General features: G+C 36.2%; 2 protein-coding genes across 3 annotated transcripts in view; one reads left to right on the forward strand and one right to left on the reverse strand.

Moving 5' to 3' along the window:
* The first annotated feature begins 217 nt into the window (after positions 1-217).
* On the forward strand, positions 218-12,150 carry Trmt61b (tRNA methyltransferase 61B). Its single transcript, XM_047522582.1, has 7 exons — positions 218-987; positions 3,773-3,875; positions 5,952-6,142; positions 10,177-10,268; positions 10,867-11,093; positions 11,744-11,821; positions 11,911-12,150. Exons 1-7 carry the CDS (start codon positions 289-291, stop codon positions 11,952-11,954), a joined length of 1,434 nt encoding a protein of 477 aa, XP_047378538.1. The 5' UTR covers positions 218-288; the 3' UTR covers positions 11,955-12,150.
* Positions 8,890-26,298, reverse strand: part of Spdya (speedy/RINGO cell cycle regulator family member A) — a 35,329-nt gene continuing 17,920 nt past the window's right edge. For both annotated transcript variants that reach the window (XM_047522584.1, XM_047522583.1), the window contains exons 6-7: positions 18,270-18,567; positions 8,890-12,307 (exon numbers count right to left, since the gene is read on the reverse strand). In XM_047522584.1, coding sequence (XP_047378540.1) covers positions 12,216-12,307; positions 18,270-18,567 — 390 coding nt within the window. In that variant the 3' untranslated portion in view covers positions 8,890-12,215. The remainder of the gene's footprint in view (positions 12,308-18,269; positions 18,568-26,298) is intronic.

A 26,298-nucleotide genomic window follows, 5' to 3' on the forward strand; every position in this document is an offset into this window, starting at 1 on the left:
GCCTAGCGGAGATTGACCAGCGGTAAATTCTTTACTCTGCCTACACTCGGTGGAGGACACCGGTCCCCTTGCGCAAGCAGACAAGCTCCATGCACACTTCTTCCACCAGGCCCCAGTCACACGCCTCACGCCCCGCCCATCGCGCCCCTCTGGACGCAGGCGCAGTACCGCGACCCTTCCCGCGCCGCTGCGGAGTCCCGGGGCAGTGCCTCAGTGCGCAGGGCACCGAGAGGCGGGGGCTTGCCGGGCTTACGTCACTCCCCCGCGACAGCGCCTGCGCGGGAGATCATGCTGTGCGCTGGACGCCACGGTCGGGACCTGCTGCTGCTGCGGCGTTTCCGAAGGCGTCTGGGGCTCGGGACCGGTTCGTTCCTGCGCGGCCTTGGGCGACCGCCTTACGAGGAAGCGCGGTCACTGTGTTGCGAGTCCTCGACAAGAGAAGTGCGAAATGGAGACAGAGAGCGCGAGGCGACACAAAGAAAAGCCCCCGAAGCAGAATCGTGCCCTTTTCTCCCGCTCCGTGTCCAGGACAGCGGGACCACAAGTCTTTCTTCTCTGGCGACGCCGCGGGAGGAGTCACCCCCTCGAGATCATCAGAGCTCGAGTGGACAGCCGGGCCAGTCTGGTTCCGCATACTGGGAATCCGGGGATCTCTCGCTGACCACCCTGACTCAGTCCACTTTTGAAACCAAAGAGCTTCACAACTCCTCTTCCTTCTCAGCCTCCAGAGAAAGACCCTTTCGGGCCGGGGAGCTGATTTTAGCTGCGACTGGGAAGAGAGAAACACATTATAGAAAATTATTTAGGTTGAGCAATGTCGGGCACTTAAATAGTAGTTGGGGGTCAGTCGCGTACAGCGAGATCGTGGGGAAGTTCCCAGGCCAGATACTGACCAGTTCCTCTGGTAAACATTTCATGCTGATGAGGCCGGCATTGGAAGACTATGTATTATTGATGAAAAGAGGGCCTGCCATCACATATCCAAAGGTAATGAGAGGGATTAAGTGCGTATTGGTTCCACGAAGAGCAAAGACCTGGGTTCCACAGTCCTCATGAATGAATTCAAAGCACACCTCAAAACGTTTGAAAATTTTCTTAGGTTTTTTTTTCAATAAGCCAAACGGATATGACTAACGTATCTTATATTGCTAATTTTAAGAGGAAGCAACCAGATTTTAGTTTGGTAGCCTCCATTTCATTTATCTATAAAGAGTATGCCAACTTAGAGTGATGGGGACTCACTTGGCACAGAATAAGTACTTTTATTTCTTTTGCATTACTTTAAGTTTGCAAATTCATTACTTGAGAGTGTTGACAATTTTGTAGTCCCCTTATAGTAGTATTTTGATGATCATATTTAATTTAGAAAGGCATGTTACTAGAGGTATATTTTATGTCTTTTTCTTTCTTTTTTATAGTTTTTGCTTACTAGAGGTATATTTTATTAAAAATAGATATTAGAGCTGGGAATGTAGCTCAGTGGTGGAGCAGTTGTCTGGAAAGTGTGTGGCCCTGAGTTCGATCCCTAGCACTGCTACTATAAACAACAAACAGTAAATATATTACTATGTTTTTCCGTTTAGGAAAAAAAATAGTTTTATAACAAAACAGCTAACATTAAGCAGTAAACATAAAATGATTTTATTTTTCTCTTCTGTTTTTGCAGTACTAGAGATTGAACCCAGTGGCACTCTTTAACACTGAACCCCATCCCCAGTCCTTTTTAGTTTTTATTTTGAGACAGGGTCTCACTAAATACGTGAGGCTGTCCTCAAACTTGTGATCCTCCTCACCTCAACCTCCTGAGTGACTGGGATTATAGGAGTGTGCCACTGTGCCCAGTAAAATGAATATTCTTTATAATGAGTTAACTACCTAGTGCCTTGTTTGAATCTTGTAGTAATCATCCATTGCTAGTTGATTCAATCCTCAGTCAATCATGGCATTTGAGTAGAATGCCCAGCTCTCTTTGCTCTTTTGACTGCTCCAGCCTAGTCATAATAAAAGACTTGTAATTTCCTCTGGCTTTCTTGCATTATCTCCCTACTGACAAAACAGAGAGATTATATTTTATAAAGATAGATCTCTAGTTCACTTCCCACCTTTTGTATTTGTCACAGATAAAAGTCAATGGTCTGCTCTAAGAAGGAATTTAAATACTGGACTTGCCAGGTACTTACCTCACTTTTTATTTCCCAAGTAGTGACTGGGAAATTAGGAAGTTTGACTTCGACCTGTACAGCTTTTGTTGTTGTTGTAGATGGGCAGAATACATTTATTTACTTTATTTATGTGGGGCTAAGGATCGAAACCAGTGCCTCACACTTGCTAGGCAAACATTCTACCTCTGAGCTACAACCCCACCCCTGACCTGTACAACTGTGAAATGCTTTTTTTTTTGGTACCAGAGATTGAACCCAAGGGTGCTTAACCACTGAGCCACATCCCCAGTCCTTTAGAGACAGGGTCTCGCTGAGTTGCTTAGGACCTTACTAAGTTGCTGAGTGCAGGTATTGAACTCATGATCCTCCTGTCTCAACCTCTTAAACTGCTAGGATTACAGGCTGCGCCACCATGCCAGGCTTGATTGTAACTCTTAAGAATGCATGGGCAGGGCTGGGGAGATAGCTCAGTTGGTAGAGTGCTTGCCTCACAAGCACAAGGCCCTGGGTTCAATCCCCAGCACCGCAAAAAAAAAAAAAAAAAAAAAAAGAATGCATGGGCAATAGAAATTGTTGCCACTCAAGTCAATGTCAGTTATTAAATCCTTAGGCTGAGACTTAGATTTATATTATTGATCAGGAAAGAGGTTAGAATGCCTGTTGAAAAAAAAAGTCTTGAAGGGTTGTTTGAAAGCCCAAAGCTTTAAACTGAAGTAAACTTAGTAGTAAAGTGATATTTCATAACTTTGGAGGACTCTCCCAGCACCCTCAAGTTCACTTCGAAAAGCAGGAAAATGAATGAATGTTAATGCCCCACCTAATTTTGAATTGAAACTACTGTGTTGTATGTATAACCTAGAAAGCTCATTCTACTGGGACCACATAACCTAGATGGCAGGAAGCAAAAGCTAAAGTGTGCTCAAATTACTTTCTAATGTACCAGGTTTCTGTATCTTACATGAAAGGACCGAGAAAATAGAAGTACCTTCTTTAGGGCTTTCCGTTGAAATGACTACCCAAGCTACCTTACACTCTATTAACTGTTATATACAGTTGTGTGTACCTCTTCCCATCTGTATTCCAAGATGCCCGGCACATAGAATAGGATATGTACTTCTGAAAGACTAAACCTTTGTGAATGAGACTTTTCGACTAATACAACTTAAAAGTCATGTCTGTGTGTCATTTGGTCCACAAGCCTTAATCCAACAACTCAGAAAATACATTTTAGCTTTGAAACTACTATACTTTGTAAAATATTTACATTTTCAGTACTGGGGATTGGACTCAGGAGCATTTTTTTTTTTTTTTTTTTTTTTTTTTTTTTTTTGAGGCAAGGTCTTGCTGAGTTGCTAATGGCCTTGCAAAGTTTCCCATACTGGTCCTGAATTTTCAGTTTTCCTAAATCAGTCATTAGGATCGTAGGCATGCACTCCCATGATTGGTTTGAATTCTTTATGTTGTTAAGCAATATATAAGTTCTTTGTAAGCAGGACCAGAAGTCAATCCTTATTTAAAATTTTTACTTCTTTCTCCAACATAGCATAAGAGTGGATGCTTAGTACATCTTTATTAGTCACTGAGTCACCCATACCATATTTCAATCATAGGATATGAATATGATATTATCGATGATGGACATCAGCCCAGGTGATACTGTTTTGGAAGCTGGTTCGGGTTCTGGTGGAATGAGCTTATTTTTATCCAAAGCAGGTAAGAGATTGGGATAAATGAGCTAGATCTAGATAACAAAGCACTCAATTTGTTCATGATAATGAAGAGATAAAGGTATCTGGGGAAATACACATGAGTATGGTGGCACATACCTTAATTCCAGCTACTCAGGATGTTGAGGCAGTAGGCTACAGGTTCAAGACCAGTCTGAGCAACTAGGGAGACCCTGTCTCAAAAAGAAATTTAAATAAGGCTGTGACTGTGGCTCAGTGGTAGAGTGCTTGTCTAGCATGTTCAACTCCTGGGTTCAATCCCAGTATTGCAGAACAGCCAAAAAGATAATTGGAGAAATAAATTTGTCATTTGCATTCTCCTGAAAACCAAATGGAGGCCACTATTTTTCTTTGTGTTTTGTACATTTATTCCAGTCACATTTTTTAACCCTCCATCCGTTTCTTTCTCTTGATCTCTCCATTCTCTCTAATGCTGTCCCTCTAGCCTACCTGCCTACACCCCCAGGTTTTGGGGATAGAACCCACAGGCATCTTACCACTGAGCTACATTTTCTGACCCTTTTTATTTATTTTGAGAGAGAAGCTCTCTAAATTGCCCAGGCTAGATTCAAACTTATGATCCTCCTGAGTCGTTGGGATTGCAGGATGTGCTACCACATCTCACTTGCTTCTTCCTTCCCTTCTTTCATTTGTTTTTTCTGTTCTTTCCTTTCTTCTTTTCTTTCATTTAGACTCAGGGGTGCTTAGCCAGTGAGCCACATCCCCCTTTTTATTTTTTAGGGTTTCACTTAGTTACTGAGGCTGGCGTTGAACTTGTGATCCTCTTGCCTCTGCCTCCTGAGCCACTGGGATTACAGGTGTGTGCCATCATTCTCAGTTGCTTGTACCGTTTTTTAAAGTAAACTTTTTATTGAAGCAAAAAGTACACATTGTAAGTGTATACCCACATGCATTTCCCCGCCACTGCTCAGGATCAAACCCAGGGCCTTGTGCATGCTAGGTAAGTGCTCTGCCACTGAACTAAATCCTCAACCCTTCCTAAATTTGTATATAGTGACCACACTTATGTAGTTATTACCCAGGTTAAGGAAGGGTATGTTTGTGCATCACAGATACCTCCTCTTGTCCCCTCCTAATTGCCTTAAGATATAGTATTCTCTGGAATTGTAGTATCACTTATGTTAAACAGTTTGAAAATTCATCAGACACATATCAAAATTCAAATACATTTTTAAATATATGAAAAGATCAATTTCATTCATAATAAAAGAAATGTAAATTAAAACTACAATGATAAACTTTATTAACTTTTTACATTGACACAGATAAAAAGTTTGATAACTGTTAGAGAGGGTGTCAGGAGAAGTAGGTACTCTAATACATTGTTGGAAGTATAAATTGGCACCACTTTTTTGGAGGACAATTGTTAATATTTAAAAAAAAAAAATTCACATGCCCCTTAGACTAGCAATTCCATGTTTAGGACTGTATCCTATAAACTGGCATATGTTATGAAGACTTAGGCAGAAGAATGTTCATTGCAGTATTATTTGTATTAGCAAAAGATCGAAGCTAAATGTTCATCAGCAGATGACAAATAAGTTATGGCATAGCTGTAACTTATCAAATCTTTAACATTTGATGCTGTAAGTTTTTTAAAGTGGGAATATACTTGTAAGCACAAGGCCCTGGGTTCGATCCCCAGCACCCAAAAAAAATAAAAAAAAATAAAGTGGGAATATAGTAGCTGTTAAGAAGAATGCAATGCACCCATAACTACTGAAATGACATTGGTAAGTAAGAGTGAAGATACAGGACAGTGTATTTTTGCCATGCTATGTGTTAAAAGCAGATTTACTTGCTTGCTTGTATCGGCACCCACTAGTGTGAGAAGGGTAAGTAATGGGTAATATGGCTGCCTCCAAAGAGGAAGATGGGAGAGATACTTTTGTAACCTTGAACTGTGTGAATTTTTTCACATGTTTAATACCTTTGCAAAATAGATTGACACTTTACATATGTTTAATACATTTGAAAAAGGTTATCACACTTTTTAAAATAAATTAATACTATGAAATATAAGTTTGTTTTTTTATTTAAGTTGGATCACAAGGACGAGTCGTGAGTTTTGAAATACGGAAAGACCACCATTATCTAGCCAAGAAGAATTACAAACTCTGGTGTGATTCATGGAAATTAAGTCACATAGAAGAATGGCCAGACAATGTGAATTTTATTCATAAGGATATTTCAGGAGCAACTGAAGATATCAAATCTTTAACATTTGATGCGGTAAGATTTTTAAAGTAGATCCTATTACTTTGAGTACAAGGAAAACAGGCTTCTTTTGTATGGGCAGTGGTTTTCATTATATTTGCCCTATTTCTATAACTAGAGATGAGTATATTTCTTTAATACTTTTTAATATCATGGTGGGATTTGGGGCAGAGAAACTGAGTCAGGTGCCACAGTTGTCCATGAATGTCAGATGATGACCAAAGATTAGGAGGAAAAATTGATCATCATAAATCTCAGCATTTCCAGGATAAAGGACTAATAACTAGGAAGCAGCATTGGGAGCATTTTGAGACTACTGCCTAACCTCAGTTGTGAGAAGTGGGGAGATAGCCTCCAAGATAGATTTGAGAGGGAATAGGTCAACAGGATCTTTGGAAGTTAAAGTCAGGATATTGACATTAAAGGTGTTGAGAACAGAGTAGAGATTTACATCGGTGAGAGGTTGACTTAGGGAGAAGTAGAGTAGTATGAAAATAAAAGGATAGATGAAAAGAAAGGATGATATTTTAAACTGTAACCAAAGATGGTAGAGATGTGGGATGTTGGTGGTATTAATTGACTTCAAAGTTTCAGATTTACAGTGTTGAGATGCCTTGTTCTTGGCAGTGTTATTCAACACTCATAGCTTGACACTATGATCTTAGGCCTGGATAAGGGGTCTTCCTTGCTTTCCTTAACTGGTTGCTATAAGGCTAGATTATTTCAGTGAACAATGAAGCAAAGTTCAGCTGGGCATAGTGGCACATGCCTGTAATCCCAGGGGCTCAGGAGGCTGAGGCAGGAGGATCAGAAGTTCAAACCCACCCTTAGCAATTAATCAAGGCCTCAAGCAACTCAGTGAGACCCTGTCTCTAAATAAAATATAAAAAAGGGGTAGGGATGTGGCTCAATGGTTAAGCACCCTTGGGTTCAATCCCTGGTACCTCCCCGCCCCCACAAAAAAAAAAAAAAAAAAAGCAGAATTTTTGCTAAGCCCATGGCCAACATCATTCTTTTTTTTTTTTTTTTTTTTCTTGTGGTGCTGGGAATCAAACCAACAGCCTTGTGCTCGCAAGGCAAGCACTTTACCGACTGAGCTATCTCCCCAGTCCAAAAAAAGCAGAATTTAAAGAGGAGGGAAAATTATTTTTACTAGTACTCATTTCTCTCTCAATATAACAAATGCCTATAGGTTAGCGACCACAGTTCTTTTTCCTTATCTGTTTGGCTTGTTTGTTACAGCTCAATAAAGGGAAGGGGCTCTACCTTGGCCATCCATAGGAATATCAAAAACACCTGGGAGATTAATTGGCCATCTGAATTTTGCTTGATGAGCATAAAACACAACAAAAGGGTGTCTTTGGGCTGGGGCTATAGCTCAGTTGGTAGAGTGCTTGCCTTCCAAGCAATAAGGCCCTGGGTTCAATCCCCTGCACTGTTAAAAAAAAAAAAAAAAGGGTGTCTTTATTTTTTTGTCTTGGTACTGGGGATTGAACCTAGTGGCACTCTACTACTAAGCAACATCCTCAGTCCTTTTTGATTTTGAGACAGGGTCTCACTAAGTTGCTGAGGCTGGCCTTGAACTTACTACCCTCCTGCCTCAGCTTCCGGAGACACCAGGATCACTGGTGTGCGCCACTGCCCCCAGCTAATTGGCATGTTCATAATACCACTGTGTTCTGTGCTTAAACTTTTTTTTTTATTTATTTATTTTTTTTTAATTGTAAACAAATGGGATACATGTTGTTTCTCTGTACATGGCGTAAAGGCATACTTTTTTATCTTTTAATTTTTTAGACTGCATTTTGATTCATTGTACACAAATGGGGTACGTCATTTCATTTCTACGGTTGTACAGGATGTAAATTCATACCATTTGTTTAATCATACATGTACATAGGATAATGATATCTGTCTCATTCCACCATTTTTCATGCCCCCCCTCATTTCCTTCTACATAATCTGAAGTTCCCCCATTCTTCTCTCATTCTCCACCCCCACCACCCCCATTATATATAATTCTCCACTTATCAGGGAAAACTTTCAGCCTTTGGTTTTTTGGGATTGGTTTATTTCACTTAGCATGATATTCTCCAATTCCATCCATTTATTTGCAAATGCCATAATATTATTATTCTTTATGGCTGAATAATATTCCATTGTGTATGTATACCAGTTTCTTTATCCATTCATCTGTTGAAGGGCATCTAGGTTGGTTCCACAATCTAGCTATTGTGAACTGAGCTGCTGTAAATATTGATGTGGCTGCATTACTGTAGTATGCTGATTTTAAGTCGTTTGGGTATAAACCGAGGAGTGGGATAACTGGGTCAAAAGGTGGGTCCATTCCAAGTTTTCTGAGGATTCTCCACACTGCTTTCCAGAGTGGCTGCACCAATTTGCAACTCCACCAGCAATGTAAAAGTGTGCCTTTTTCCCCATATCCTCACCAACATCTATTATTGTGTTCTTGATAATAGCCATTCTAATTGGAGTAAGATGAAATCTTAAAGTTGTTTTAATTTGCATTTCTCTAATTACTAGAGATGTTGAACACTTTTCATATATTTATTAATTGCCTGTATGTCTTCTTCTGTAAAGTGTTTTATTGTTCACAAGTTTTTAAAAAATCAGATCATGTCATTCATTGAAACTCTCCAGTGACTGTTCCTTGAGTAAAGCTAAAGCCAGCAAAATTCTATATACTCTGTCTCCCCACTACTTCTACCATATCCCTATCATTTTCCCCTTTTTATCTCCCCTGCCAGCAATGTGGTACCTTCAGACTCCCCAAGTAGCCCACTACCTCAGAGCATTTGTATTTACTATTTTCTCTGCCTGGAGAACACTTCCCCCTAACTTTCCATTATAAATCATTTTCTTCAGGTTTCTTCATTGACCAACCCATATATAAAATGGCCCCTTTCCATTGCCTGACAGTCTTTGTCCTCTTATTCTGCTGTATAGTTACAGTTCATGTCATTCAGGATTCTCTTTCTTATATATTTACTAGATCTTTGTCTATTAGAATGTTAAGTTTTCACAAAACAAGATAGAATGTAATTTCCCCTTAGATAATGTCCCACTTAGGAAATTCTTGGCATGTAAAAAAGGTGCTGAATAAATATTTGGTAATTAGTGAATGATGTCCCTTGGTCTAATGTACTGGTGGTGTTTTGTTTGTTTGAATTTTTGAAGTGCTGGGGATTGAACCCAGGGCCTCAGGGATCCTAATCAAGCACTCTACCACTGAGCTTCATCCCCAGCCCCCATCATACTGTAGTTAAAAAACATAAACAATAATACATCAATCATTTGGTCAACAGAAGTGCCAACAACTCTAAGCTTTCTGGAGTATCCAGCAATAAATGTTACTTTATTTCTATTTTGACTGAATTTTTTATTTTTAATTAATTGTTTACTTGAAAATTTCAATCATTCATTTACTCATTGTACTTATTTGTCATCTTTTGTGAGTTTAGCCCTGTAATATACAATTGAATAAAGAAAGAAGAAATAATGGGCATGTTTCCTGCATTTTTAGACCCTCCAAAATTAATATTTAGAGCTTCTCCTTTGAACGTAAAATATTAAAACACATTTAAAATGTGAATTTCTACTACCAAAGCTGAACTAAAGCACTTAAATTTATTAATTTTAGCAAGAGAAATTACAAGACCTCAAATATATTTTAACTTCTTATGGTGTAATACCATGTCTTACACAAGGCAATATTAATAGAAAAATTTTTGTCCATATTCATGTACACATAAATAGCCAAAGAAAGATTTCTGTATTAATATTTGCCAAATACAAGATATACCATTATAATTTTTATGTACAGTCAAATGCTATGACAAATTGTATAGTGATAAACACAGCCATTTGGGGAGCAGTAAAATGACAGTTAATATTCTCATAGCACTATATTCAAACAAATGAAATACCTTAACTGGGTAATAGCTTTCCAAAATTGTCATTTCGCCACAATTAAAACCCATACTTTAAGCAATCAGACTGATCCATTTTTCTTTCCTCCTTCCCCACAGATAGCTTTGGATATGTTAAACCCTCAAGTTGCTTTGCCCGTTTTATATCCAAATCTTAAACAGGGTGGTATATGTGTTGTATATCTAGCAAAGTAAGTAACGGGGCCATTTTTCTTTCTAATGTGATTTTTAAATACACTTTTTCCCTAAATACTGGGTTAAAATGTTTATATTGTAACTAAGGTATATATGTTCATATTGTAACTAAAGCCATCTCCTAAAAGTGTTAAAAATATGACACATGAGGCTGGGGTTGTGGCTCAGTGGTAGAGCACTTGCCTAGCATGTGTGAGGCACTGGGTTTGATTCTCAGCACCACATATAACTAAATGAATAAAATAGGGTCCATCAACAACTAAGTATATATACATATGGTCTAAATTAAGTTATATTGCTATTTAAATCATCCTTTACATTAATAAGATACTTATTTCTCCCAACAATTGGGAAGAAAAGTTTTCAGATCATAATGTGAACAGAAATGTTAATGTCTGTTTTTTGCTTTGTAGTCCCTGAAATTACTTGTGTCCTAACTTGCATTTTTAATCCCTTCCCCCTTGATTTAACTGTATATAGCATTTAAAATTGGGTAATATCACTTAAATTTGGGTAAGAGGTACAGTGAACTTAAAATAAATGTAAAATTATTTAAGTAGAAATGTAAAGGTACACTTTTCATTTTTCTGAAAGCATCACACAGGTTATTGAACTTTTAGATGGAATTCGCAACTGTGAACTTGCTCTCTCATGTGAAAAGATAAGTGAAGTCATTGTCAGAGATTGGTTGGTTTGCCTTGCAAAACAGAAAAATGGAATTTTAGTTCAAAAGGTAGAACCTAAAATTGACAAAGACTTACAATTACATTCCCAAAAGGAAACTGGAGTTGAAAGTGGGGTATTTCAAGAGGATGACCATGGTAAGCTTCAATTTTATTTTATGCATCTATTTGTGATAAGTGGAAAATGAATTCCTGAGTGTACTGATCATTATGTAAAAAAAAATTCCCACAAAAAATAGGAAAAATAATCACTTTTTGTACTTTTACAAAATTCTGGTATCTTTGAAGAATTGAGCATTGTATATGATTCATATTTATTATTTGTCACCATGAGTTTGGTTTGTGAAATAATTTAAATGTACTAGAGGATGTTTAAAACGTAGATCACTGATTATTATTGCTGAAGGGAATGAATTTAATATGACCTGATATGCAAATAGTTATTGCAAAAAGCATCTCATAAGATGCTGCTGGAATTCTTCAGAGAATTAAATTTAGCTTGTTGTATTATGTATACATTATTTAGACCATGAAAAGTTTTCCGATATCCATTGATTTATGATATGGGCTTATCCTTTTGGTTATAAAACCATATTATAAAGTTATCATAAATATTGACAGATTGTTTCTGTACAGTATCTTGGCAGAGTAGATCCAAAATAAATGCTTAAAAAAAAAGTGTGAGAGGAAAAAACTTAAAGGGATAGTAATTAATATTTTAACAGTTACTATAAACAAATTGTAAAGTATTTTTTGGAGCTTATAGTACATATTTTGTTCTACAACAGAAGAATCACATTCTGATTTTCCATATGGATCATTTCCCTATATTGCCAGACCTATACATTGGCAAACTGGTCATACAGGTGAGGAATGTTTTCAGGCCATATTAAATTATTTTTTCTTCTAATTAATGTAATATAAATGACCTTATATTTTTCTTCTCTTAAATTAGCTTTTCTTGTCAAGTTGAGGAAGTTCAAACCACAACTTAACTGAGTACCCCAGATGATGGCAACCTATTCGAAGATGGAAAAGTATCAAACTAGAACTTCATGCTGTAAATCACTACTTTCATAGATTATTTTTAGCTGTTACTATGATTTGTACAACTTTTACGTATGTTTGAAATATAACAAAAGGTAAAAAAAAAAAAAAAAGATGTGCAACATTGCAAAACTGCTTAAATGTCCCATTTTGACATTTGTCTTGCATTTAGTTTTTGTAGCTAATGATTCCAAGTTGCTTAGATGAGCCATCTCATTCTTCACTTCCTGTAAACCACTCCAAGGATTTGTCTTTCTTCATGAAATTAGTGTTCTTTCCTTTGTTTGATTGATGGTCATTGGCTACTGAAATAAAATGCATTTTAAGATAAATTTGATGTATCTGCATATTTTAAATATATAATTGCTCGTTATCTTAAAAACAATGAAGAAATCTGGGCTATAGTAAATAGGAGGATAGTAGGCACTATGGCATGTGCCTATAATCCCAATAACTAAGGAGGCTAAGGCAGGAGTATTGCACGTTTGAAGCCAGCCTCAGGAACTTAGCAAGACTCTGTTTCAAACTAAAAAATAAAAAGACTTGGGATGTGGCTCAATAGTAAAGCACCCCCCCACAAATAGTAGGGGATAAATTGATAAAATGATATAATCACCTTAAAATTTCTAACAAAAGATGTAATTTTTTTTCTTTTTTTGGTTATGGATATTGGCTACAGGGCCTCAAGCCTTGCATATGCTAAGCATGTGCTCTACCACTGAACTACATCCCTAAGATGTAACCATTCTTAAATCTTTTTTTATACCTCTCAGAATCTTTTGAACCAGCTTGAAAGAACATCAGAACGACTGTATATAATGTTTAGAGAAATACACTTTAAAAATATGAATTAGGAATTCTTATTCATAAGTACCAGTTATTTTGTTTACTATCTACCATACATTGTTTAAAGAACTTTATTAATTACAAACATTTGCAACTCATCTTTAAGGTTATCCATATTTTATGAATAAGGTTAGAGTGATAAGGTTGTTGTTTAATTGTTTATGTTTTACAGGTCTTGAAATAGTAATGCCAGGGCAGATAAATACTACTATTCGGATTTATTCCTTAGGCTAGAACTATTTAAAATTTTGGTGTATGTGTGTATGTGTAAAACAAATTTTTTATAACATTTTATAGAACGTGAAGAATTTTAACCTAAAAATCTCTTGCCTTTACAGAGTTTATAGTCCATAACAGAGCCAGACAATAAATAACCACACAAATATAAAACTAAAACTATAATAAATGTTCCATAGAAATAGAGGGTACTATGAGCGGTCATAATAAGGGGCAGCACTTGAACTGAGACCTGAATGGTAAATAGACATTGAGTAGGCAGGGAAAATAAGAACAAAAAAGGCCAGTAATGCTAAAGTTGTGTGAAAGAGACAGAAAGGTACACAGGGATCAGGTCATGCAGGATCTTCTGGCATTTTGAGGAGTTTGTCTATCCTAAGAAAAAATGGAATGCCATTGAAGGATTTATTTAAGTAAAGGGTAATATGCTTAGATTTGTGTTTTGGAAAAAATCACTCTGGCTGTATCAGAGAACTGATTGCACCTAGAGCAGAGTATTCTTTCAGTGTTATAACTATAGTTTCAAATGCCCTTTATGTGTCAGGTTCTAATTGTTTACTTGTCGAAGTGGCTGGATTAAGAGCAAAGGAATAGCACATGCTGTCCTTTAATTCTGTTTTATGTAGGACACTTCTGTTCAGTAGATACGGAATTGAACAAGATCTCTTACATGGTTACCATTCTAAATTTGAGTTGAAGACCAAGCAAGTAAGAATCAATCAAGTCCCAGTTTAAGCCCTTTCTCCAGCCCACTGAGAATGTTGACAAACTGGTTTATAGTACAGATGCTTTGTAATACTAGTTTTCTGTGTCTAAGCCTGACTCTCATAGATCATACTGTAAACTCTTAGAGATCTGGGATGACTTAAAACTGTCTTCCCATTGCTTTTCAGAGGTATTGCTCCACCTTTCCTAGACAGAAATTGGTAAATCAGTTTGCTGATGTCCTTAAACCTGCGCTGGCTCATGGAATGTTTCATCTGTTGTCTGAGTTGGTCTAAGGAGAAGATTTAGATATATATAATTCTTGAATTGTGGATGGCTTTTTTTTTTTAATATTTCAGATAGTATGAATTTCTGAATGTTCCATGGTTATATAAAAGGAGATACTGTAAGAAAGTTAAGGCAGGTCAGCATCCTGCACCAGTAATCTCAGGTAGGATTGAAAATTTGAGGCCAGCTTGCACAAAATATATAATTTGTACTAGGGATTGAAACCAGGGGCACTTTAAAAAAAAGACTAAGGAAGTGGTAAATATTTTTTAGTTGTAGATGGACATAATACTTTTATTTTATTTATTTTTATGTGGTGCTGAGGATCCAGTGCCTCATGTGTGCTAGGCAAATACTGTACCACTGAGCTGCAACCCCAGACCCTCCTTTTTATTTATTTTTAATTTTGAAATAGGGTTTCTCTAAGTTGCTGGTGCTGGCCTTGAACTTACGATCCTTCTGCCTCAGCCTCCAGAATTGCTGGGATTACAGGTGTGCAATGCTGTGCCTGGCTCAAAATTTTAAAAAGGGATAGGGATTAGCTCTACTAGTTGTAGAGTGCTTGCCTCTACAAGGCCTTGGGTTTGGTCCCCAATACCACACAGACACACAAAATGCTAATTTATCAGTGGTTCTGAGTATTTAAAGGAAGGAAAAATCCTGTTGTCAGTGATTTCATAGTAATATATAAAGTTTTGTTTTGTTGCTAGTGGTACTGGGAATTAAACCCAGGAGCATTCTGCCTGTGAGCTATGTCCCCAACCCTTTTATTTTTTTAAATTTGAGATAGGATCTCACTAAGTTGCCCAGGCTGGCCTCAAATTTGGAATTTTCTGCCTCAGCCTCCCAAATAGCTGGGATTAGAGGTGTGAATCACCATGGCCACCTATATTATTCATTTATATACCCTGATAATGTCTTCATTAAGTGTAAGGATTTTCAGCCTGTATAATGGGTAATGACAAAAATAAATAGGAAAACGCAAAGTAGTATGTATTTTTGAGAAAAATTATTTGGGTCTAGAAATCAGTTGAACTGTTCTTTGCCTGCCTACACCAGTACTAAGGCTTGGTACCATTTTACCCCTTGGCTTCACTATAAAATCTCATGGGTCCTCAGATAATACATAATAATGCATCCCATGTTTCAGTTGGACCAGCTTAGGTGTCATGTAGCTTACCATAGCATAAAGAGAAACAATAGTAGTTTGGTTAAATGTGCTGTGGGATTTGTGTAAGGCTTTGGGTTCAATCTCCCACACACACAAAAAAAGGTGCTGTATATTCAGATAGAACTGGGTTCCCATCTTGGTTTTTGTTGGTATTGTTTTATTTGGTAATGGTGTGACTTTTTTGTGCTTGTTTTTTCATCAGTAAAATGAATAATGTAATGCCACTTCAAGATTTCTTGGGGGATTGGGTTATAAATGAGATTGGTGAGCATGTTGTGTATAAATCTGTGACGAAGGTCTCATCTATCTCCTTCCCCAAAGTGAGATGTTTTGACAGTTTTCATTTTACCTTGCCCAAGTGAAAAATATTTTTACAAGCAATTCAAACTTGTTTTTTGAATTGGGGATTGAACCCAAGAGTGCTTTACCTCTGAGCTACACCCCTAGTCCTATTTAGTTTCTGAGATGGTCTTGCTGAATTGCTGAGACTGGCTTCAAACTTGTGATCCTCCTGCTTCAGCCTCCTGAGTAACTAGGATTGTATGTGTGTACCACGACACCTGGCTCTTTTTTAACGTTTTTAAGACAAATTAAAGATAAACATTTTCACCTGAAAATTGAGGCACTGCTTTCTTTTGTTTGAGAGAACGTTATTGCACTAATAACTACGTATGCTAAGGTTTAGCATAAAAACCTGGAACAGAACATCAGCCATTTGTATCCCTCCGGGTGAATGCTGGATTGAGTTTTCTGCAACCAAAACCAGGTGATTCCAACCTTATATAGACTGTAGGAAGACATTTCTTTTTTTTTTTTTTTGGGGGGGGGGTGTTGGGGATCGAACTCAGGGCCTTGTGCTTACAAGGCAAGCACTCTACCGACCGAGCTATCTCCCCAGCCCCGACATTTTTTACTGCTAGAAATCATCTGCTTAGGCAGTGAGAGACTGACTCCTGATAACAACATGTGTTTCTCTACATTATACTCGTAACCTTCTCCCCAGTTAGCTTACTCATGTTAAGCCTACTGGAGGAAACTGTAGATTTTTACTGGTCAAATGTGTGTGCGATCATTAATTTTTCTTTGTCAAGGTTACAGTTAACCTTGAATTAATACTCAAAGAATAAACCAGTGGTGGAACAAGATGAAAGCACATTTCCTTAAGTTAAGACCTCTTTTTTATCCACAATCCCTCAAAGACCTGTGTTTTTATCAAACCATACTGACTGGCAGAGTCCCTTACTCCCTATGTGCACTCCAATTTCCTGTTGAGATGGCAAGGTCTAGAATATAGTGTATACTACTGTTGATGTCTACAGGGACTAGTCCAAATAAAATATACTGATTCTGTTCCTCTTTCTGTAAAATCTGTTCAAATTGTTAAAATTCTCCCCTAAGTCACTCCATATAATCTTTCATGAAGGATTCAGTTCTTAATGATTTCACCACTTCCTTTGCAGTCTGCTAAAGGCTTCTACTACAGCTTATTTTCATGCCAAAGGCAGGATTTCATCAAAGGGGCAGTACAGCATAATAGTTAGGAATTCTGGCTCTAATCTAACAAAGCTAATCTAGAGCCAGAAACTGTCTAACTTGGGTTCACTGTCTAACTTGGGCAAATTATTTATCTTCTCTAAGCCTCAATTTCCTTATCTGCCAAGTGAAGATAACAGTGTTTACCATATGGTTGTCTGTGAATATTAAGTGATATTATGACTGTAAAATGTTCACTATCATTGCCTGGAACATTTAAAAAAATCAGTTCGTCTCACCTGTTACAAAGACCAAAGAATGTAGAAATAGGGGAGGGATACTAAAAATTTTTACTTTATAATTTTGGACTATCGTAGACCCTGTTTATCTTCAAATATGAGTTAAACAACAAAAATTATACTGTCAGTCAAATTTGTTGAGTGATTACTATGGCCAGGGAATTGAACTGAGGCACAACCTCTACCTTCTAGTGTCTAAAGTCTAGTTTCTCCTTTAGTAAAGCTGGAATAAAAACAAATTGGTAAAGTTCTTAAGTAATGCAGGACAGTTAATTTCTCATGATAGATTCTTTTTAACAGAGAACTATATGAAACCTGTCAATCCTATCTTCAGATGGGTGAAAATCCAGAAGAAATAGCCAGGTATGATGGTGCACACTTGTAATCCCAGCAACTCAGGGGGCTCAGGCAGGAGGATTACAAGTTGGAAGCTAACCTCAGCAACTTGTCGATACTATCTCAATAAAATAAAAAGGGCTGGGGATGTGGCTCAGTGCTAAGAGCCTTTGGTTCAATCCCGGTACCACCACACACACACAAAGAAAAAAAAAGAAAAAATCTGGAGGAAAGCTTTTGTAAGTAACAGATTCATATTACAGAATACTTTTCTAGTGTTACTTAAAATTATACATGTCAGAGAAATACTATATAAAAAATAACTTGAAAATTATAGTGTGGTTGTATTTCCAGTTAATAGAATTACTTTCTAATTAACATAAGACCATTGTTCAAAGCACTTAAATCTCAACAAAAGTGAAATATGCACATAAACTATGGCACTTGTACCACATCAGGATTAAAAACAGATTTCAAAGACTACATGACATAGGAAGATGCTTAATGATAAATGAAAACAAAGCTGGCTTAGATATAGTATGGTTCTAATTTTTTTGGAAATGGAAAAGTATATAGAAGGAAGCCAATAGTTAGATGGTAATATTAAAAGTAAATTTATTTTTATCTTGAAATCCTTTTTGAATAAACATTTCAAAGAAATGGTTCAGGCAGTAATACTTAATGCTCATGGTGCATTAGGTTTCAATTTAACATGTCATATTTAAAAATCCTTTGTTTATGTAGACTACCACAAAACATGGACACAAAAGTGGTAACTGAAAAGGGAAACTTTCAATACTAATTTAATTATTTGTAATATATAAATTATCATGTATCCCTACCTGTAAGAACTGACTAGAGCTCAGTAAATAACATGCATAAATCTAATTCTGTCTTATCACTAAATCATACCTTGAGAATAGCTATAAGCATGAGAAGGAGCACCTATTATGTCCTTTGATAATGAGTTGTGTGATTCCCGAGAGTGTTTTTCCATCACTTCTCCTGTGTCACTGGATGAAGATGATGATGAAGACAATCCCAGTCTAACATATCTTCCTTTTTTACCACAGAGTGAACAATCTACTGGCGTGGCACTAGGTCCCCGAGGCAGCTGAACTTCATCTCTGTCATAGTTTCTTACAGCTCCACTATGGTGCACAGAGCGTTCTCGTTGCCAGATATAATGAGTTGGTGCAATGGCCATAACCTATAGTGGAAAGCTTACTTTTAGAATTTTAATAAGATTTTAAAATTTAATCAAATAAAGTACAAAAATTGTAACTGAAGAACAGCCACTGCCAGGTGCCTGTCATTCTTCTGCACATGCCTGTAATTCCAGCAACTTGGGAGGCTGAGGCAGGAGGGATCACAAATTCATGGCCAGACTCAGTAACTTGGCAAGGCCCTAAGCAACTTGGTAAGAACCTGTCTCAAAATTAGAAAAAATAAAAATATAGGGCTGGGAATGTAGCTCAGTGGTAAAAATACCTTCAAGAGGGCTGGGGATATAGCTCAGTTGGTAGGATGCTTGCCTCAAATTGCATGAGACCCTGGGTTCAATCCCCAGCACCAAAAAAAAAAAAAAAAAAAAAAAAAAAAAAAAAAAGGCACCTCTGAGTGCAATCCCAGGTACCCAAAACAAAACAAAAAAATCCTCAGCCATTTCTGAGATAAAAATCCAAGTTACCACTTTAAAACAGCGATAAAATATCTTCAGATATTGACTTAGTATTTAAATTATTGCAAACAGGAAACAATTGAAGCAACCTTCCAGGTTGTCAGGGTATTTGTTTTCAAAATTCTGTATAAGTTTAGGAAAGATAATATAGTTAGCCTAAAAAAAACACATAATTCTTAACTTTGGAATATGTTGGGTTAAAAAAAGTTAATTAAGGTTCTCAAATGTGTATGTTAGTCTTAAAATATCTGCCATTAGGAAAGAATATGGTGAATAGCGCCAAAAGTAAATTACTTAATCTCCGTTCCTCAGTTTCCTCATCTGTAATATGTTGAGAGGGCCACTGTGAGGAGTAGATGAGATTACTTATAAAGTATTTAAGAGTCCTTCACTAGCAAGCATTGTTCTATAAGGTTTGTTAAATAAAACATGGTCTTTACAGTCAGGATTGACTTAAGTTTCTAATCCTGGCTCTGCCACTTCTGTGATACTAAGTTATTTAACCTTTATAAGCCTCAATTTCTTCACCTCTAAAATGGGTATTCTATCTATCCCATGGGTTGTTCTGAGATTGGATAAGAGGTGTATAAAGTCCTTACCACATAGTAGGCATCTGGCAAATGATAGCCATTTAAAAGTCAGACCAGGGAACCTCATGAAATCTACAACTTACCATTCTAAGCAAAAATCTTCCATTGTATATATCAACAACCAAAAGTAAATGAGAATTATAACATTTGAGATTTAGACAGAGCCTTAGTAAATGCCTAGACCAGTGATTATCAAACTGTATAGAAAGCCCTAGGTTTCTTAGGGATGCCAGGAGGGGCAAGGGAAGACAACAGGCAGAGCAACTCAATTTGGGGGATTGTATGTTTAATTTTGTTTGGAAAGAAAGAAGGTTTTTGCTATTAAAAGTAAAAAAAAAAAAAAACAAATTTAGACTAGTTTCTTGAACAAATCGGGTTACTGTAACTTTCCCCAAGATAATGACAACTATGCTAATATTTTCTTTTTTCAGTACTTGGGAACCAGTCCAGGGCCTCAAGAATGTACATGCAAGGCAAGTGCTCTATCACTGAGCTACCTCTCCAGCCTCCTGTTACTTTTTAAATATATTTTAGGATTGAATTTATTTTGTAACTCACTTCTCAAATCCTTCAAAAAAGTTTTCAACCTAAAATATGTAAGAAGTCACATATAGTTTAAAAAGTAGAAGCAAATACATATAAGCATTTTTATAACAATGTAAACTAGGTTCAAAGCTTTGTAAAGTGAGGAAAATATTAGAATTTCTTTCTTTTTTTTTTTTTTTTCTATTTTAATTACTTTTCCCTCAATACTTCTGTAACTCCACTTCCCATATCTGGAATGTTCTCTCCCTTAGTCTTAGTTACTTCTCCCTGAAGACTCAATACAAGTCCCACCTTTAAAATAAACTTCAGCTTTCAAGTTTTCTTATCATAATATTAATGCTACTTTAGGGATTTTAGCATGTAACTATCTAGTTACTCAGATGATAGAGGAAAATAAGAGCTCGCTGACATTACAAACCTTAACATGAATTTTGTAGTAATCCTACAACAAGAAGAGTGAGAAGAGTGAAGGGAAACAGAAAATAAAGGGCACTAAATGCAAAGTTTGGTAAACCTATCTTTGCAATAAATGAGTTATCATAGTCTCTCTTCATGCCAACCCAGCTAAAATATATATATATATATATATATATATAAAACCAACCACACTTATTTTTAACATGTCTACATATTCATATATATATACATATATAATTAGAACATTAATTACTGAATTAAAAAACTACTAGGGTCAAGAGAGCTTAATTTGGCCTCTTATCCTTGGTTCTATGACCTTTGACAAATTACATAACTTTTTGGGTCACAGGGTATTTTTTGAAGATGTTCAGTCTTTGAATGCTATGATTCTATGGAAATGACTTCTCTAAAGCATTGGAAGCAGTTGACCTTAAACATTTTTTCTCCTTTTTTCATTTATCTTACACTTCTGTTTTTTTCAGTTACTTGGGTTTTTTTTTTTTTTTTTTTGGTTTTTTTTTTTTCCTCCTGGGTGTCTTTGGTGGGTGTTTCTAAAATTTAATACTGTTTTTACAGGCCCTCTGTTTTTCCCTTTTTACTTCTCTGTGATCTCGAGTTAATATAAGTATAAAAGTACTGACTCTGGAGTTAGACAGTTCAGGTTTGAATACTGGTGTGCTGCTTTACTAATTATGTACCCTTGGAGAATTCATGGTACCTTAGCTTTCTCATCTGGAATTACCTCGTTGGCTCTAAGAATGGTTGTAAAAAATAATACATATGCAGTACTCACAGCAATGCTTGGCAGGTCCTCAAAGTATGAACTTTTAACTACTATGCTTTAAATATCACTTACATGTGATGACTTATCTTACCATATCTATTGACCATCTAATTAATTGTCCAGTTTTCACTTCAAATTTGTATGTCTAAATAGCAGATTTCCTTATTTTCCTGATAAACCAGCTTGCTTCAGTTTGCTTCACTATTTCCATTATGGAATCCATCACTCTTCCTGTATAGATTCACTTCTTTAAAGATCTGAAACTAACAGCTCCTTCTCTTACATGCCTTATATCCAACTCGTCACCAAGTAGTAACAATTATAATTCTGTAACATTTCTAACATTGATTTCATTTTGTTAAGCACTGCTATCTAGTTCACATCCTTGCTTCATGATGTCATTGCATTATTCTGTCCAAAAACACTGTTTACTTCACTGCTTTCTAAATTCCTAATCAGGAGTCAAGTAGAAGCTAAAAGAACTTGACTATGAAGATATTGTGGCATCTAGGTCAGGATATATAAGTGGAATAGAGGAACGCTTCCTCTCAATTTGCTGTCTTGTATAATGCATAAAAGGGGCTGGAATTGGAATCTACCTCTCTCATTATATAGGCATCCTCCCTAATCTATGAACCAGTCTAGAAATTAAGACATCACCATCTACCTCAAGGGATATGATGTCCAAAAAAGATAACCTTATCGTAAGAAAGTAAGTTCAGAGTGAGTAGGGAAATAGTCTTCACTTTTCTAGAGAAGCCCTACATATATTTTTCAACTTAATGATACTCCATGTATTTCCAAGAAAAGGATTTGCAAATAGCTGACAAAAAGAGAAAAAATAACTCATTAAACTGGGACCCAAAAAGAAAAATTGGGCTAAAAGGGGAAAGCAGGCCCGCCGGTAATAAAATGTAGCACAGCTGGAGAGAGGGAGAGAGAGGGAGAGAGAAAGAGAGAGAGAGAGAGAGAGAGAGAGAAAGAAAGAATATACTACTGAATCCCCAAGATTAAAAAAAATGCATTTTTCTAAACTAAATATAAGAGGTTTATACAAAGGCTAGATAGAGTAAACAGAACATTGGGCAGTCATTAAATGTGAAGACAAGTTCTGGCTCTGCCACTTACTTTTATGATCTTGAATAAATACCAACCTCCTTGGTTCTCGGTTTCATTAGCTGTAAAATGATAATCCCACCATCCTCACAGGAATTTTTGTGAGAATAAGAAAACAATTTATATGAAAATATTTATAACTTGTAAAGCACTAGGCAAATGCAAAGTATTATTATTTTAAAGCTAATTCATAGCTATCCCAACTTGGGTTCATTTTAGGATGTGGGACTAAAGAAATTTTGATAAGCAGTATGCTAGTTCCAGGCTTTTAATAACAAATGCATAGAATGCATAACTAGATTTTTAACAGTCTACCTTGCTACTTTAGATATGGTAAGTCATCACATGTAAGTGATGTTTACTTAGTTTATAATAACCCTTTCCACACCAATGAACTTGATGTGTTACTCATAAACTAGCTGTTGAATGAATACTTAAAAAGAGAACAGGTTAAAATTTACTAGATAGTTGCCTTTTCTTTTTTCTTAATTTTCAAATAAGGTCTCACTAAGTTGCCCAGGCTGACTTCAAACTTGTCATCTTCCTGCCTCAGCCTCCCAAGTAACTGGGAATTGCAGGCACATGCCACCATGCTTGACTGGTAGCTGTGTTTTCTATACCCCAATGATTCAAATGTACCTGTTCGGAACAGCCAAAAAATAGCTTATCTAGCTGTCTTGGGTGCAAAGTGGGCTCAGTGAAGAATATTTTATAGTTTTTTGGGGTTTTAAAATGTTTTTCTACTTCATGGATAAAGAGATATGAAAAGGATTGGAGTCTTCAATTCCATGCATTCTATCAGCAAATATTTACTGAGTACTGTGTGCCATGTACTGTTCATAGCAATGTATATATAACAAGAACAAAATAAAGACCCTGCCACACACACACTCAGTAGATTGAAGCAGGAGGCTCTCTTTAGCCTAGACTGGGCAATACAGTGAGAACCTGTCTCAAAAAATCTGTGTGTATGTATCTGTATCTTTTTGTTTATACCTATCATGGTGAATGTGAATTGATAATTCATTGTGGTTTTGATATGTATATCCCTGATAGTTAATGACTTTGAACATCTTTTCATGTTTTTTGTTGGTTTTTTTTGCCATTTGTATATCTTCTTTGGAAAAAATATTCAGCTAATTTGCCTACTTTTTAACTGGGTTGTCTTTTATTACTGAGTTCTAAGAGCTCTTTACATATCCTAGATATAAGTCCATTATCAAATAGATTTTTTGCAAGAAAAATTTCTCCCATTCCCATTTTGTGGGTTGTCTCTTCACTTGGCATCTTTTATTTGTATTCTTTTTCCCCTTTTTATTGGTTCTTCTTAGTTATACACAATATTAGGATTCATTTTGACATAGCCATAAAAGCATGGAATATAATTTTCTCTAACTCAGCAACTTGGTATCTTTTAAAAAAGGACAAAATTTTTTATTTTGATGACATCTACTTTATCCATATTTTCTTTTGTTGCTTATACTTTTGGTCTCATCTAAGAAACCTAATTCAAGATCACCAAGATTTACCACTACATTTTAAGAGTTTTACAGTTTTAATTTGGACATTTAAGTCTTTGATCCATTTTTAGTTAGATATTATATACGGTATAAAGTAGGTACCAAACTTAATTCTTTTGCGTGTCAGTTGTCCCAGCACCATTTGTTGGAAAAAAACAAAAAACAAAAAAAAAACAAAACAAAACTATTCTTCCCCCATTGAATTTTCTTGGCAACCTTGTCAAAATTCAACTGAACACAGCAATGAGGGTTTCTTTCTGGACACTTCAATACTGTTTCTTTGAGGGAGATATTAACTTTATGTAGGGTAATAAGGAAAGATCTAAGGTGACATTTAAGCAAGATCCTGGATGTAGTGAGAAAGTGAAACATATTCATATCTAGGGAAAGAGCATTCTAAGTAATGAGAACAGCAAGTGCAGAGACCCTAAGGTAGGAATGTGCCTGGTATATTTGAGGAGTATGGCAAGGAGGCCAGTGTAGCTGGAGTGAAGTGGGCAAGGACAGGAGATGAGGTCAAAGTGATAAGAAAGGAGAGTTGGTAGACCATGTAGAAACATAAGAACTTTGCCTTTTACCCTATGTGAGTTTGGAAGCCACTGGAGGCTTTCGATGAAAGGAGTCATGATTCACTTACTTTTTAGATTTACTTCAGCCGCTGTGTGAAGAATAAAGTATAGGGAAGAAAGATTATAAGAGAGACCACTGGGAAGGTGATGGAAATAATCAAGGCAAAAAATGACAGCAGGGTATTAGGGGTGGAGGTCATAAGAAATGATAGGATGCTAGATATTTTTTCAAGGCATGGAGGTGAGAAAAAGAAAAAAACAGTCAACAATAATGATTTTTTGGCCTGAGCAACTAAAAGATTTCGTTTCTTTTTACTACTATATGGATGACAGCAGGAGGAACAGGTTTGGAGGTCTGTGTTGAATATGGAGTTCAAAGGCATGTTAAGTCAGATGTATTATTTAGGCAATAAAATGTGAACAAGCAATTTGATATGCAGACCAGGATGTAGAAGAGATGTTAGCTATTCATGTTAAAGCTCTGAGAGTAATGATAGTAGATAATACCAATAAAGGAGAGAAGTAGTCTCCTAGGACTGAGTCTTGGAGCATACTACTGAGGTTGGTGAGGTAAAAAGGAACTGACAAATATGTCTGAAAAAGAAAAAAACCTGGTATCCTTGAAACCAAATGAGAAGAATGTTAGGAGAAATGAATCTATCAATTGCAGCTACTAAATTGAGGACTAAGAACTTCAGATTTGGCAATATAGAACTATTTGATGCTTTGACAAATTTTTGTGGAATGACAGAGAAGATTTTAAATAGTTTCAAGGAGAATGGAAAGGAAGTAAGTAGAGACAAGAGTACAGACTCTTTAAGGGATTTAGTTAAAAGAGGCAGGGCACAGAAATGTAGCTGGGGGATGAAATTTTTTAATTTTTTAAAAATTGGTGGCAATCTTAGAGCAATTTTGTAATTCTGATGGCAGTGGTCCAGTAAAACAAAATATGAAATGCTGGAAAGAGAGACAATTACTGGACTCAGGTCCTTGAAAATGCAAGAAAAAAATGAGATCTAGTGCACAAGTAGAGGGAATGGACTTGGATAGGAGCAAAGATGGCTCTTTCACAATACTGAAGGGAGGCAGAATATACAGGTAAACATACAGGTAGAATGGCAGATTTGATGGGAGCATATTGACATTCTTTTCTGATTGCTTTACTTTCTCAGTAAAAGAGAATGCATAATTGTTACCAATTGAGTGTGAGAAGAGAGATGGGAAATATTAGAAGTGTACTAGATGTTTGCCTTCATTAAATATTCAGTTTATAGTTTAGATAATAGGCAAGTAAATAATGACAAAATTTGTTCGATGATATAGAAACAAACAAGATATTGTGATGGAGGATAAAGGGATTAAGCTGATTTAAATAAGATGAACTTTTTGATCAAAAAGTTAGAAGAAAGGATTTTTAAAATTTGTTTAGAAGGATTTTGAAATGTTTTTGTCAAAAAGAAGTGATAAGAGGAGATAGATATGTTTAACCTGATTATACAATGTAATCATATAATGAAACATCACATGGTACCCCATTAATATGTACAATTTTTGTTTTTCTGTATCAGTTTAAAAATAATTTTAAAATGTTGATATATTTTTAAATTATGTAAAAGCTTAAGGGATACTACAGCAATCATCCATATTTCTACCACCTAGAATGAATAAATGTTCTTGCTATTTTTGCTTTAAGCATTTTAAAATTAAAAGCAATACTT

Source organism: Sciurus carolinensis, chromosome 13, assembly GCF_902686445.1.
Source record: "Sciurus carolinensis chromosome 13, mSciCar1.2, whole genome shotgun sequence".
Taxonomy (NCBI): Eukaryota; Metazoa; Chordata; class Mammalia; order Rodentia; family Sciuridae; genus Sciurus; species Sciurus carolinensis.

Coding starts and splice junctions, on each gene's coding strand:
- Trmt61b (XM_047522582.1), top strand. CDS start 289: ATGCTGTGCGCTGGACGCCACGGTCGGGACCTGCTGCTGCTGCGGCGT. Junction 988..3,772: donor CTGCCATCACATATCCAAAG/GTAATGAGAGGG, acceptor TTTCAATCATAG/GATATGAATATGATATTATC. Junction 6,143..10,176: donor AATCTTTAACATTTGATGCG/GTAAGATTTTTA, acceptor CCTTCCCCACAG/ATAGCTTTGGATATGTTAAA.